This window comes from Rhipicephalus microplus, chromosome 9 (genome assembly GCF_043290135.1).
Source record: "Rhipicephalus microplus isolate Deutch F79 chromosome 9, USDA_Rmic, whole genome shotgun sequence".
NCBI classification, from domain to species: domain Eukaryota; kingdom Metazoa; phylum Arthropoda; class Arachnida; order Ixodida; family Ixodidae; genus Rhipicephalus; species Rhipicephalus microplus.
The window spans coordinates 124,964,143-124,978,722 of NC_134708.1; the positions used below are offsets into that span (position 1 = coordinate 124,964,143).

The window sequence follows — 14,580 nt, forward strand, 5'->3', positions numbered from 1 at the left end:
AAAGCAGTTTTACATAGGCGGCTAACTAGTTTTTCGCGTGTTCTGTTCTGCGCAATTTGTTGCTCACTGCGCAGAAAAACAGGCGAAAAAATTATTAGGTCTGGCGTAAAATAAACAAAAACAGTGTGGACTGGGGACAAAAAGTTCATCCGATTGGAGTATTTGAGTGGATCAACCATTCGTCCAACAAGGTGCAACTGTGAGGACTAACGATTGCCCGGTAAGGTGTAAATGTGGGGATTAAGTTGCTCTATAATGTGCAAATGTGAGGACTAAATGTTAGTCCTTTGAGGTGAATTGTGGCACTATTGGTTACTCACTAAGGTGTAAATTTGAGGACTAAATGTTAGCCCCTTGAGTTTGTCTGTGTGGACAACTGTCGGACCCGGTGCCGTAAGTCCTTAAAGGTATTAATGGTTTTGGCAGCCCCATTAATCCCCAAAAGGACGGACCACACACCCTTTTAACACCATTTTGCCTTGGAGTGTTCCGCGAGGCATTGGCCAGTTATCTGACCAAAAAAGCGCAGTATTGTCAAATTATGTGACGCTCTCTGGCAAGGATTTCTAACATTCGACAGCACGTGGTTTTTTGCTGAGCTGTCGGATGCACGTGTTGATCCGTAAATGCGCGAAGAGTTAAAAATGGCTTGCCGATGAAACCCGGAGCGATCGGCTCTGAACGTTTTCATGACCTCGCCTCCGCTATTATTTGGGAGCATTCCACGTAGACTTTTTATACGAATTGTTTATGAATTTGCGCCCTAATAACTCGAGCAGGCCGGCAACGCTGAGCGCGCGCGACGTACGGCACCCAACTGTTATCTGACGTCATGCACGATAGGGTCCCCTCAAAGCGACAGTAAAATTGATTTATTCAAAGTAGACAAGGTAAGTATTGGCAAATAATAATGTAGATTTTTTGTCGAGCCTGGTGGCACATATTTCATTGCCCTGTGACAAGGGGACGCTCATAGCGGCCACCGAACACATGTGCCACTGCGCGAATGATTAACTTTCTGATTCACCATGCTATTCAACAGGTTCAAATTATGTTAACGACACCATCCTCGCAGAAGTGTCTTCTTTAGAAATACACAGTGCTTCAAAGACAAGGACGTGCGCTGGCCCTTGTTCACGAACACCTTGTTCTCGCCTGATGTGTTGGTGTACTTTTAGCGTTATATATTCTAATGGGCCTGTATGAGTGAGCTCTCCTCAACACCCTCTTTAGTCACCCAGTCTCTTTTGTTAGGACGGTTAAGTGAGCCCCAATTGTTCACTAAACAAAGAGTTTAAATTGTGTTAGGCGTCTCACCTGCAAGTTCCTCTCCGTTGATGTCTACCCCTGCAGGATAGCCCATCTGCCGGCCAGCCTCCACAAACGCAGCAGCAACAGGAGTGTGGTATGGCGCCCGCATCACCGAAAGGAGCCCAGCAGTCCCGTGATGACCTATGACGAAAACGTGTATCAAAACTCACGGCCTACACATTCCTCCCAAGGTGACATAGATGACCAACAACGATGCTAGCTTGTTGACTTTGTCAGCCAATCATCTGAATAATGACCAAAGGATAGTTTGCATCGTGTGTGCATGAGTTTATGTTACCAAACGAATAGCTTGCATTGCAATACATGTTGCGTAAACACGGGTTTCACTGTTATTCGTGACTGATTTCTGCCTGCGCTTTGACTTCTGTTTACTTCTTACATTTTCGCATCGAACTTGTTTTTGGTTTTTGAGTTAAATGTAAACTATTTGAAGGCGTTTGAGGTTCACCTTCAACAGTAGGTTGTGATAGTGTGGTTCGGCTTCATGCGCATTGACTTCTGAACTGCTAACCTGCTGCAGTTCTCAGTGCATGCCTTAACCGTGTCGTAAGGAAATGAAAGTATCATTGACTGCCTATTGGAAGCACAGTTAAGTGACCATTACGCCATCATCATTACCGTTGCAATTTAACAAAGGGCCACCACACGTCCGTAGAAAAAACGTGAACCCAACGCAGCTGTTCATTTTGTTGATGGTTCTGCTGCAGCTAATCGTTAAATATGTCTTAGTGGCTTCTAATGAGCAGACTTTTAAAACACTAACTCGTTACTCAATTCACATTATTGGACGCCTACACAGTGCGCGTATACGCTTCTGCCACACAATATTCGCAATGTACATAGACTGTCGCGCCACCTAGCTGAAATCAGGAGCGTCTTCTCAAGGATGATCAGCAGGCAGATGCTCCCAATGACCCCTTGTTCGGCGGTGCTAGTTGACGCGTTAGCAAGAAACTAACACAAACCATTTTGTATGTTTCGTGGATCAGTGCATATACCGGACCATCTGTGGCACGATATATCTGATTCGTTCTTGCGAGACGCGAAGTTTTCGTGAAAATACGTGGCAACTCATGCTTTCGATTATAGACAAATTCCACCAGACTTGCGTCACGAAAATGCGGTGGCGCTCTCTTGGTAGGCAAAAAACACTCTGCCTACCACAGTTTCTGCTGGGTTTTCAATGGTGCATGCGGTGTTCTCAATCAAGCAACGAGAAAAAAAACTATGTCGACGAGCTGCGTGGCAGTTGGATGTGAGTCGCGTCGCACAAATCAGTTCTGTTTGTTAGCCCACATCGCAGCCTTCGGCGCTTATGGCTTTCAGAACGCTCATGGCGTCTGACAACGTCGTTTTGTTGGCGCACATCGCAGCCCTCAGCTCTTATGGCAGAAGTTACGTGCGGACGTCACTATTATTTGCCCATATTGTCGACGACGGCCTACCTGTATTTACAAACATGGAATGGGTCTGTAGCCCGCAGAGTATACGTATCAGCTTCGCGAAATTTTATGCAGCCACTTTGATTAGTTAAATGTTATTGTCTAACCTTTACAGTTGAAACTCACCTTGTTTTACGTGCGTATAGCATTCGTCAGTGCTTTTGTAGCGCGTGAATCTGACAACAATTAATGCACGCGGAAAGTAGCGCAGGCGCGCGATTTGCGTTTCTAAACCATGGCCTGCGCTGCGCTGCTTGTTTCTTACGTTCTTTGATAGATGGCCGCACGCTGAAAGCGATTCCTTTCTTGCCAGATATCGGAGCAAAATGTTCTCCGAACCCTCAGATAAATGGCATGAGTGACGTCATGTGGGTGTTGTGCATGGTGAATGACGTGTTGTTGGTGCTATCGAAGTGTTTTAGGGGAGAGAATTCCTCAGATTACTTTCATCAGTGATGTTCAAAAAAACGTCTTGACGTCGAGGATTTTTCACGTATATGACGTGTACAGTTGTCAACGACCTGAGAGTGATAATGGCGATGAACTATCAGCTGCTAGCTCACAAGCATTGAGTTGCACTTCACGTTCCGTCGTGCGTTATTGTTTTTTTGCATTGTATAATATCCTTCAGCAAACTCAAAATAAAAACAGTTTTTTGTGCATTGAATGTATCCCTATTACACTAGATATTACTCAGCTCTGCATACCGCCAACACGCTCGAGCTCGACCAGCGAAGCGGAATAGACCAATGAAACATGCAGTTACGACTACAGTCCACGTTAACTTCTCCTGCACTTCACCGGAGCCGCCCAAACGACGCTGTTCGACAATTTTTTGCAATTTCGACGTTGCGAAAAGCAAACATGTGTAGCTATCTTTGTTTCGATTGCACTGATGGAACCTGCAACATCCTGGTGCAGGAATTTGCACACTTTTAGGGTCTAATCATGGCTGTCACACAAGCGCTACCTAATGGGAAGGTAAATGCTTGTGTTTCGTTGAAGAAGCAGCTGCATGATGCCTACAGCACGAGTAATGATAGCGTTATATGTTTACAAACCAATCCCTAAGTTGAAATTTCGGTCCTATGCAGCTGCGATGACGCGCCACTCGCTAGTGGCATCCTACTGCGGAAAATCTACCAGACAGGCTCGGCACAAATGATCTCGAAGTGCCGTTCGGTTCATACGTGAAGTCGAGTTCACGCAGTTTTCTGTAGCACGCACAGGATTACGCAAAGCATCGTTGATACATGGTCGATCAGCTGGCACTACCACCCTTTGCACTGCGGTAAGAAATCAGGTAGCGGACATTCAGCAGTTCCTATTGGCTGCGAAAGTATTTTGGTTCGATATACAATGATTTGACTATAAAGAGTTAATCCGGTGAAAGCGGCACGGGGAGTACGTTCGTGGGTATTATCTTTTCTTATGCGAGTTCACGGGTTGATCATCCTTCCGCAGCCATCTTGGATTGCACGGCGCGCCCTCTATAGGCTGTGGGCATTGCGAATATTAAGGACACTCTTCCCACTGCATGAAATTTTTTATGTAACATCGAATATGAAATGTGAAAAAATCCTCACGAACAGGTTGAAAACAAAGATCCCTAAATGCGTAGGTGTTTATGAAACACGTCAAATGCGAACCCGTTCTTTTTATTCATATGAATATTCAAATAACGTGATCAGTCCACTATGTTGATTGACTTGTAAGGTTTCACATCCCAAAACCACCATATGATTATGAGAGATTCCGTAGAGGAGGGCTCCAGAAATTTCGACCTCCTGGGGTTCTTTAACGTGTACCCAAATCTGAGCACACGAGCCTACAGCATTTTCGCCTCCTTTAAAAATGCAGCCGCCGCCACCACCGGGATTCGATACCACGACCTGTGGGTCCGGAGCCAAGTACCTTAGCCACTATAGACCACTGCGATGGGGCCAGTCCGCTATATTTATGTGTATTGTTTTGTAGGCGGATCAGGTCGCTCTTCAGATTGACCTTGCTAAAGCGTTTCATAAGGTACGGCAAGAATTTTCGTTTCGACTGCTAACTCGCAGTTAGTAGATGTACTGTACAATGACATATCACTCATGAAAATGGCACTATGCGACTGTGATTTGTGCGCTTTCAAGTATAACAGAGGTTGAAGTCGTGAGGGTTGCCCGCTTTCGCTTTTACTTTTTGCTGTATAAGTCCAACCACTTTGGTTAAGTGTACTGCTCAATTCTGGTATAAAAACAGATAATAAGCCGAGAAAACAAAGTTCCAGCCTACGTGTATGGCATTTCCTTTTTTTTGTGGACAAAGCAAGTGTACAGGAAGCAGTGAACATTACTATGAATATGTGTGAAATTTCATGACCTGATGTAAATTTTAATAAACGCAGAGGAGTCTAGCTGGCCATCTGGGCTAACTCCCTCGGTGTTATCAAATATTCGTCGAAATGGGTCTCGAGTGCGTCGTCTTGGTGTACCTCTTGATAACCATCATAACAGTGGTCCTCGCTGGACGTCTGCCATAACCACTATCAGTCGAAAGGGATGAACTCGGCAAGCACGCGATCTTTACTTTTTCTTTAGGCCTACACTCTTCAACATTCTTCTTGCTACAACGCTTATTTACTTTCTACAAATATGGCACTGTGCTGGTCTACATATTCAGACATTCACAAGTTATTTCACTACTTTATTTCGAGTTCTTCATGGGAAGCCAAACGAAGAGACTTTTTTTTTTCGCTTGAAAAGGGTGGGCTTAGTTTTGTGCAGCTTATTGTACGACAACTTTTCATGCGACTTTTTTACCGTAGAAACGTGCGTCATTCTTATCTATTGCTTCCCAATGGGCATTTAAACTCCCTCAGACATCCGTACAAAAACCAAACGTTCACGTCCTAAGCAAGTGTCCATGGGACATCCTAAGGTAAAATTAAAATATTACATTCGTGTGGCTTTCTCCTGCGGACGCTGGAGAACGTATTGCGAGTACATATATATATATATATGTGACGCAGGAGGCGTGATGGCTGTACGATGAACCATTTATTTGTCTTCGTCTTCCTCCTTCTCTACCATTCCACCACACCGTTCTCGTGTGGTTCATCACACGCTTCCCCCCTCCCCCGGGAGAGACGTAGGTGTAGGGGCGGATGATATCGTTTAAGTCTCCCGACATGAACGATGTCAGTCTGGCGACCGAGTGGAGCCACGCTGCGGTCGATCTCGTAGTTAACTGCCGAAATCTTGCGTATGATCTTATAGGGTCCTTCCATTATTGCGCTGAGTTTGCCGTGGTTCGGGTGCCAGGGTGTTTCATATAGAACAAAGTCTCCCACTTGAAGCTCTAATGGAAGGAACTTCTTGTCATATATGATCTTGTTTTTCTCGTGATATGCTACTGAATTGCGGACTGCGTTTGTACGAGCTTCCTGCAGATTTTCGGTAATGCCTGGAAGAAGATAGGGATACGATGGTGTGCCATACATAAGAAAGCAGGGTGGGTAGCCTGTGACTTCGTGAGGCGTTCTATTGTACTCGTCGACAACGTCCGAGAGGAGACGCGGCCACGGTTTTCGGGGTTCATCGTTGATCTTGCATCGGAGGCGAGTAACGATCGTCTGATTAGTGCGCTCGTTTAGGCCATTACACTGCGGGCGTTGTGAGCTTGTTAAAAGCTGATGAATATTGTTGTGCTTGAGGAACTGCTTAAATTTGCCGGCAGTGAATCCTGTGCCGCGGTCGGAAAGGAACTTCCGCGGCTTTCCAGCAGCGAAGATACTCTTCAGGCAAGAGATGTACGCGTCGCAAGTCTCATTCTTGTGTGCGAAAGCCCAGACATAGCGGGTGGCATGATCAACGGCTAAGTGAATGAATCTTTTGGAAGAGCCATAGTTGCCAAAACCTCCGATAGTGTCCATGGCCAGAAGGTCAAACGGTTGTTCCGCTGGTGGCAAAGACTCCAAGGAACCAAATCGTTTGTTCTTCGGTTTCTTGCAGCGCTGGCAGGTATCGCAGTGGCGTATGTACTCGCTCACGTCGGTGATGATTTCGGGCCAATAGTACTGTGGAGAGAGAAGCCGCAGCGTCTTCTTTACCCCGACATGACCGAAAGCGTCGTGAGCTTTTTGGAGAAGATAAGACCGGAGGGCAAAAGGCACATAGACTTTTCGTATTCCCCTGCGTGTCACTATACTCAGTCCGTTCTCAATGGTATGCTTTCCGGGTGGTTTGTCGTTGTCATGCTCTCGCAGTTGCTCAGCAGATAGGAGTTGAACTACCGGGCTTCGGGATAGTGCATCAGCTTCAATGTTGTCGATGCCCTTTTGGTGTTTGATGTTCACGTCGTACATGGAGAGTTTCAAGGACCACCGGAAAAGTCGGCCTCGGGGATTCTTGATGCTTTTAAGCCACTGCAACGCTGCGTGATCTGTGATCACAGTGAAAGGTTTCCCGTGTAGATAGCAGTGCCATTTATCAATGGCGTCAATAATTGCCAAACATTCGATTTCTGTGATGGCGTAATTAATTTCGTGTTTTAGTAACTTTCGTGAATGGTATGCGATTGGGTGCTCTCTACCTTCATCATCAGCCTGCTTCAAGACGGCGCCGATACCTCTGTTGGATGCATCGCAGTATAGCACACAAGGCTTAGTGGCATCGTAGATGTTAAGGATTGGCTCTTCCGTCACGCATTTCTTGAGCTGAGTGAAAGCCAGTTCACACTCCGCATCCCAGTTCCAGGTGGTGTCTTTGCTGAGCAGGCGCGTCAGTGGGTGTGCGATTTGACTGAAGTGGTCGATGTATCGCCGGTAAACATTGACAGTGCCGAGAAAACGCTGCAACTCTTTAGGGCGTGATGGTGTCGGAAACCGTAAGATTGCGTCCACGTTGCTTTGCTTTGGAGTGACGGTGCCATGCGAAACCTTGTGTCCCAGGTACTCAATGGAGGTTCGAGCGAATTGACATTTCTTTAATTTCAGCTTGACGCCTTCGCTTTTGAAAGCTTTCAAAACGCCCTCCAGATGCCTCAGATGGTCTGGAAACGTGTCAGAGTAGACAACGATGTCATCGAAGTAATTCGTGACGTTCTGCAAACGGTGTTTTGCTAATACGAATTTGACAGCCCGTTCGAAGGTGGCCGGAGCATTCCGAAGGCCAAAAGGCATGACGAGCCACTCGTAGTGACCGGTACGTGTGACAAACGCCGTTTTAGGAATGTCATCAGGGTGAATCTTCACGTGCCAGTAACCTGACGTTATGTCTAATGTCGAAAAGTACGTAGATTTCCCCAGAGAATCGAGAACGTCATCGATGCGAGGGATGGGCTGATAATCAGGCACCGTCAATTCGTTCAGCTTGCGGTAGTCGATGCAGAAGCGCGTGCGTCCTTCCCCTTTTTTCTCTGCCATAAGTGCTGGCGCAGCGTATGGGGAGGTAGATAGTCGTATGACACCTTGCTTGAGAAGCTCATTGATCTGTCTGTCCATTTCAACGCTGTCAGTTTCGGAGCATCGATAGGGAGCTCTACGAATGGGAACATTGTTGTTGAGATGGATGCGATGCATTTCGCCGTTGATGCAACCAATGTCTGTCTGTGACTTGGAAAAAATGTCATCATACTTGTGGATAAGCTGCTTCAATGCCAACTGTTGAGTTTTATTTAGATGCAGTACATCACAAACTTCAACACCTTGCAAAGACGCGCCCTTGTTAACCGTGGTTTGGTTCTGTGTACGAGAATGGAGGATGTCTTTCCCTTGGCGTAGAGTCATAGTGTCAAGGTCCAGCGACAAGTTAAAGAGGCAAGCACTATCCAAGCCAAGAAGTAAGTTGCTCTTCATGCCTTGTAGAACATGAGCCTGAATTTCTCTTGTCACTTTTCCTATCTGTACCTTTAGATTAACGCGACCCAAAGTTTTGGTAGATGATGTGACTTGTTGAACTGAGATGCATGAATTCCTCATTATTTGCAGGTGAAGTGCCTTCAGCACTGCTTCGTTGATACAGGTAATTGTAGCTCCGGTATCAAGTGTAGCGCTGACAGGGTACCCGTTAATGAGGGCATCAAACTGAATTACATGAACTCTGGGTCGCCCTCCTCGTTTCCCTGGTTGGTGAAGAGGGCGGAAACGCTTGCGCGTCGTGGGCATTCATTATGCCAGTGCATCTGTCGGGGTAAGCCATCCATCGCGCAGTGTTTGCACTCACGCACGGGTGTTCGTACCGGGGAATTACGTGGACGCTGACTAGTTCTGTCACTTGTTACGTTAATCTGTGTATTCCGAGCTGGTGGAAAGCGATGTAACTTCATTCTCTGCATGGTTGACTCTACACGAAGTGCAGCTGTAAGCCATGCCTCTGGAGTAGACGAGGTAAGCCCAGCAAGCGCCATCTCCATATGCGCAGGAAGGCCGTCGATGAGCCCTGATATAAGGTGCGTGTCTTTTAAGTCGGCGAGGCGTCCGAGAGACATTTTTTCATTATAGTATTCCTGCAAGCTCTGGCCTGTTCGCAACCGGCAATGAATGAATTGGCGAAAAGGATCCGCGACGCCGCTCGTAAAGCGTCCCTTCATGCGTTCACATAAGCTCTCCCAAGACGCGTCTGTGTCGAAAACCTCGGTGAGAAACCATCGGAAAGCCTCACCTTCAAGGTAATCGGAGAAGTAGCACAGCTTGTCTCGCTCCGTCCATGCTGCGGCCGCAGTCCTCACCTCAAAGAGTCGGAGCCACTTGTCAAAGGGGACGTCCGTAGATGCTCCAGAGTACTTCGGGATGTTGATGACTTTCTTGGATGTGGCCATGATGAAGGGCACGGTAGATCCTGTCGACTAGTGTGACGCAGGAGGCGTGATGGCTGTACGATGAACCATTTATTTGTCTTCGTCTTCCTCCTTCTCTACCATTCCACCACACCGTTCTCGTGTGGTTCATCACATATATATATATATATATATATATATATATATATATAGGCAGGCATGGTGGTTAAGTGGCCGTAGCGTTGCATATAGTCTAGTAGATCCTCCGTGAGCGGTCACAACATGGTTTCTTTCGACGTTTCGGCCTAGAGTCTGGCCTTCATCAGATTCCTGATGAAGGCCAGACTCTAGGCCGAAACGTCGAAAGAAACCACGTTGTGACCGCTCACGGAGGATCTACTAGACTATATATATATATATATATATATATATATATATATAAATATATATATATACATATATATATACATATATATATACATACATATATACATATACATATATACATATACATACATATACATACATATACATACATACATACATACATACATACATACATACATACATACATACATACATACATACATATATATATGTATATTGAAAAGAGTTTATTGGGGGTGTTGCGACGGTTGCCCTACGATGAAAGCACGATCGGGACAGAGCAATAGTAAAGCAGATGCCGGCGACGATCAGCACGAGGTGAGCGAGAGAAGCCCAGCACCCAGTACCCAAGCGCGGTGGCGATGTTGCTTGCCAAAGATACGTTTCCTTCTTCACAATTTGCCCCCTGTCGAAAAAGAGGCATCCTGGCGACCTAAGAGTCTGGATGCAGAGGGCTAGGATATGGCTTAAAGCGGGCGACGTACGATGTCACGCCCACGCCGGCGCATGTAATCGGATGGGGAAACTGAGAAAAATCACCGGCGAGGTTTGCTCCAAAACGCGATAAGGGCCCTCGTACTTCGGGACGAGTCTTGAGGAAAGGCCGGGGGTTTGGTAAAGAACAGCCAGCCGTGCAAGTGATCCCGGGGAATAACTGGCTTCATGAAGAGTCGCCGTTGTTTTCTTTTTGGCGCTGCTCTTCTTGTGGTGCGTGCGAGTTCACGACACTCTTCCGCTTTTCGGGCAGCTTAGGACACAGATGGGCATTCGGACGCGTCAGGACGGTAGGGAAGGAGAGTGCCGATGGTGTGGGACGATTCGCGTCCATAAAGATGAAATAAAGGTGAAAATCCAGTGGTAGACTGTGCCGCGGTGTCGTATGCGAACGTGATGAATGGAAGAATGCAATCCCAGTTAGTATGATTAGATGTCACATACGTGGCGAGCATATCGCCGAATGTGCGGTTAAATCTCTCCTGGAGCCTGCTAGTCTGCGGGTGGTATGCCGCGGCCTTGCGATGAACAACATGATATTCAGAAAGCATAGCCGTGACGACTTCTGATAGGAAGGGTCGACCTCGGTCACTTAGTAGTTCTCGAGGTGCACCATGTCGTAGTATAAAGCGATGCAGGACGAAGGACGCTACGTCCCGCGCAGTGGCACTTGGAAGGACTGCGGTCTCAGCGTAGCGTGTTAAATAGTCGACAGCGACTATGATCCACCGATTTTCATCTGATGTTGTCGTTAGAGGGCCATATAGATCAATTCCGATCCGATCAAAAGGTTTGGCAGGGCAAGGAAGCGGTTGAAGCGCACCGGGCGAGTGGAAAGGCGGTGATTTGCAGCGTTGACAGTCAGGGCAGCCCATAATAAATTTTCGAACAAAATTATACATTCCGCGCGAGTAGAAGCGATGGCGAATGCGATGACGAAGTTTTGAAAACTCCGGCAGGGCCACACTGGGGATTGTCGTGAAAGGAGGAGCATATTTGTGATCGCAAGCTGCGGGGGACAACGAAGAGCCACTTACCACCTTCAGGGGCGTAGTTGCGTCAGTGTAGCAGCCGATCACGAATGGCGAACTGAGCAGCTTCACCTCGGGGTGATCGTGATACCGCAGTGGTTGACAATCCAGAGAGACAGTCAAAAGGGGAAGCCATCCACGGCTCTTTACGTTATTCGCTGGCAAAGGAGTCGAGGTCGAGAGATACGACGAAGTTGGTACCAGCGGTTCCGCAGGTCGAGTCGGGAGGTAAAGGCGAACGAGACAGGGCGTCGGCGTCAGAAATCTTGCGTCAGCTGCGATAGATGACGCGAATGTCGTACTCCTGCATTTGCAGTGCCCACCGATCTAGGCGGCCAGAAGGATCTATCAATGTGGCGAGCCAACAAAGTGCATGGTGGTCCGTTACCAGTTCGAATGGGCGACCGTACAAATAAGGGCGGAACTTTCGAAGTACCCACACTAGCGCAAAGCACTCCTTTTCAGTGACGCTGTACTTGGCCTCGGCTTTAGTGAGCCGGCGATTCGCATAACCGATGACGTATTCGGAGTAGCCCCGCTTGCGTTGGGCGAGGACAGCGCCAAGAACAACTCCACTAGCGTCTGTGTGAACTTCCGTTGCAGCTGATGGGTCGAAATGCCGATGAATGGGAAAAGGTGTTAGCAGACTATGGAGCGTGGCAAACGCGACGTCGCAGTCAGAAGACCAGGATGAAAGGTCTGCGTCACTGCGTAGGAGGTTGGTCAGTGGGGACATCATCAACGCGAAATTTCGAACGAAGCGCCTGAAGTACGAGCATAGTCCGACTAAACTGCGTAACTATTTCAGTGTAGTAGGTTTCGGGAACTCAGCGACTGCTCGCAGTTTTGCAGGGTCGGGTAGAACACCATGCTTGGACACGATGTGTCCTAAGATGGACAGCTCTCGCGTGGTGAAGCGGCACTTTTTAAGGTTCAGTTGGAGCCCAGCGTTGGTTGAACATGTCAGAACCAGTTGGAGCCGAAGCAGATGTGCAGGAAAATCGGGAGAGAGAACGATAATGTCGTCGAGGTAGCATAGACACACAGACGACTTCAGCCCACGCAGTGTGTTGTCCATGAGTCGTTCAAATGTGACAGGAGCATTAGAAAGCCCAAAAAGCATTACGTTAAATTCGTACAGGCCATCTGGTGTAATGAACGCAGTTTTCTGGCGATCAGCTTCTCCCATAGGAACCTGCCAGTATCCAGATCGTAAGCCTAAGGAGGATAAGAATTCGGCTCCTTGGAGGCTGTCAAGGGCGTCGTCGATGCGTGGTAATGGATAGACATCTTTCCGCGTTACCTTGTTTAATCGCCGGTAGTCGACGCAAAACAGAAATGATCCATCCTTCTTTCGAACTGGAATGACAGGAGATGCCCAAGGACTGTGCGATGGTTGAATAACGCGACGGCGTAGCATCTCTTTGACCTGGTTCTTGATGAAATGACGTTCTGCAGCAGAGACATGGTACGGTCGTTGACGCAATGGCTGGTGCGAACCGGTGTCAATGTAGTGGTGCACTGGGGAAGTGCGAACCAATTGCGGCTGAGAAACGTCGAATGAATTCGCGAAGTGCTGGAGGAGATTAAGAAGCTCGGAGTTTTCCTGAGCACTTAAGGTGTCGGCGATGGAACTCGAGAATATGTCACTCGTCGAGCATTCCAGTAGGGAAAGGGCATGAAGTTCGGTTAAGGCGCTACTGCGCGATTCGTCTGGCATATTAAAGAATAAAGAAGAATCAAGGTACATCACTCGACCGAGAAATTTGCGGGCAAGTAGCGTAAGCGGTGCAGAAAAGGGGTTGTGGACGAAAGTATTGCTTCGGCCAGCCGTCACGTCAAGTGTAGAAAGGCAGGGAAACAGCTCTGTGGCTCATGAAAATGTCGGAAAGTGTAATAATTACCGTAGCATCGTTATGGTCATCGCAGCAAACAGGGACAACGGCAGGAGAGGTTGGCGGAATTTCGGTGTCCTCACGCACGACAAGTTTTGGCGACCGCTCAAGAGCTTCGTGCAAAGGTTTGTCACACAGGTGCGAATATTGAACTTCAGTGCGTGCGCAGTCGATGACGGCATGATGATGTGACAGAAAGTCCCACCCGAGGATAACGTCATGCGAGGAAACCGATAGGACGATGAACTCGCCAACGTAAATAGAGCCTTGGATGAATATGCGGGCCGTACAGGCCCGAGAGGTCGAACTGGTTGTGCGCTAGCCGTACGAAGCGATAGTCCAGAGAGCGGCGTGGTCACTTTGCGTAGGGAGCGGCAGAGCTGGGTGGCTAAAACAGAAACAGCAGCACCTGTGTCGACGAGGGCAAAGGTAGAAACACCATCGACAGATATGGCGACAACGTTAGCAGGTAAAATGCGAAGACTTGGTCATTTCGACGAAGGCGCCGTTCTTGCCTCTGGAACTGCGGCGTTCAGTTTTCCCGGTTGTAGGAAGTGGGTCGGGGACGCATTGGGGACAGTGATCGCCTGCGATGAGACGGGGAGCGAGAAGAGTGAGTCTGAGATGGGGGCTGAGGTGACAGACTCGGGAAGGTTAGTGTAGCCATACTGCGGTGAGGAATAGGGAGCAGGTAGGTGCATGTGCGGTGGGTCATACGGTAACGGCCGAGTAGCGTCGTGGAGGGGTTGGAAGCGATGGCGACAATATTGTGCCACGTGTCCTAGAGTACCGCAGGCGTAGCAGATAGCTCGATTGTCAGGAGTGCGCCAGGAATTGCTGACTTGCGGTGCGGCCCAAGGTATCGAAAGAGGGGCGGAGTGGGGAGCAACTGAAGCCATGGGTGGCAAATTCTGCTGGCGGGTCGGTTGCGTACCACCTGGGCATACGTAACAGGCGCGGCCACGGGCTGCATAGCCGGCGCATGGGGAACAGGCACGGTCACAGGCTGCTGCTGGGCAGCTACGGGAATAGTCTGAGCTATCTCTTCGGTAATAACGTCGCGGAGTGGTGAGGGCAGACGATAGGACAGCGGCTGCTGCGTGAAGAGAATCAACGACAGTTGCCGAGCTACTTCTTCATGCACAAAGTCTTTAATCTCTTGCAGGGTTGGTGAGGGATAGGAAACAGAAGTAAAGCTGGAGAGCAAGTCGGCGTGTGAGGAAAATGGCGGAGTCA

At 48.2% G+C, this 14,580-nt stretch overlaps 1 protein-coding gene across 1 annotated transcript in view; it reads right to left on the bottom strand.

The window, feature by feature from the left end:
- Window positions 1-14,580, bottom strand: part of LOC119163045 (glucose dehydrogenase [FAD, quinone]) — a 242,022-nt gene that overhangs the window by 137,924 nt on the left and 89,518 nt on the right. The window contains exon 4 of the mRNA XM_037414980.2: window positions 1,318-1,452. Coding sequence (XP_037270877.2) covers window positions 1,318-1,452 — 135 coding nt within the window. The remainder of the gene's footprint in view (window positions 1-1,317; window positions 1,453-14,580) is intronic.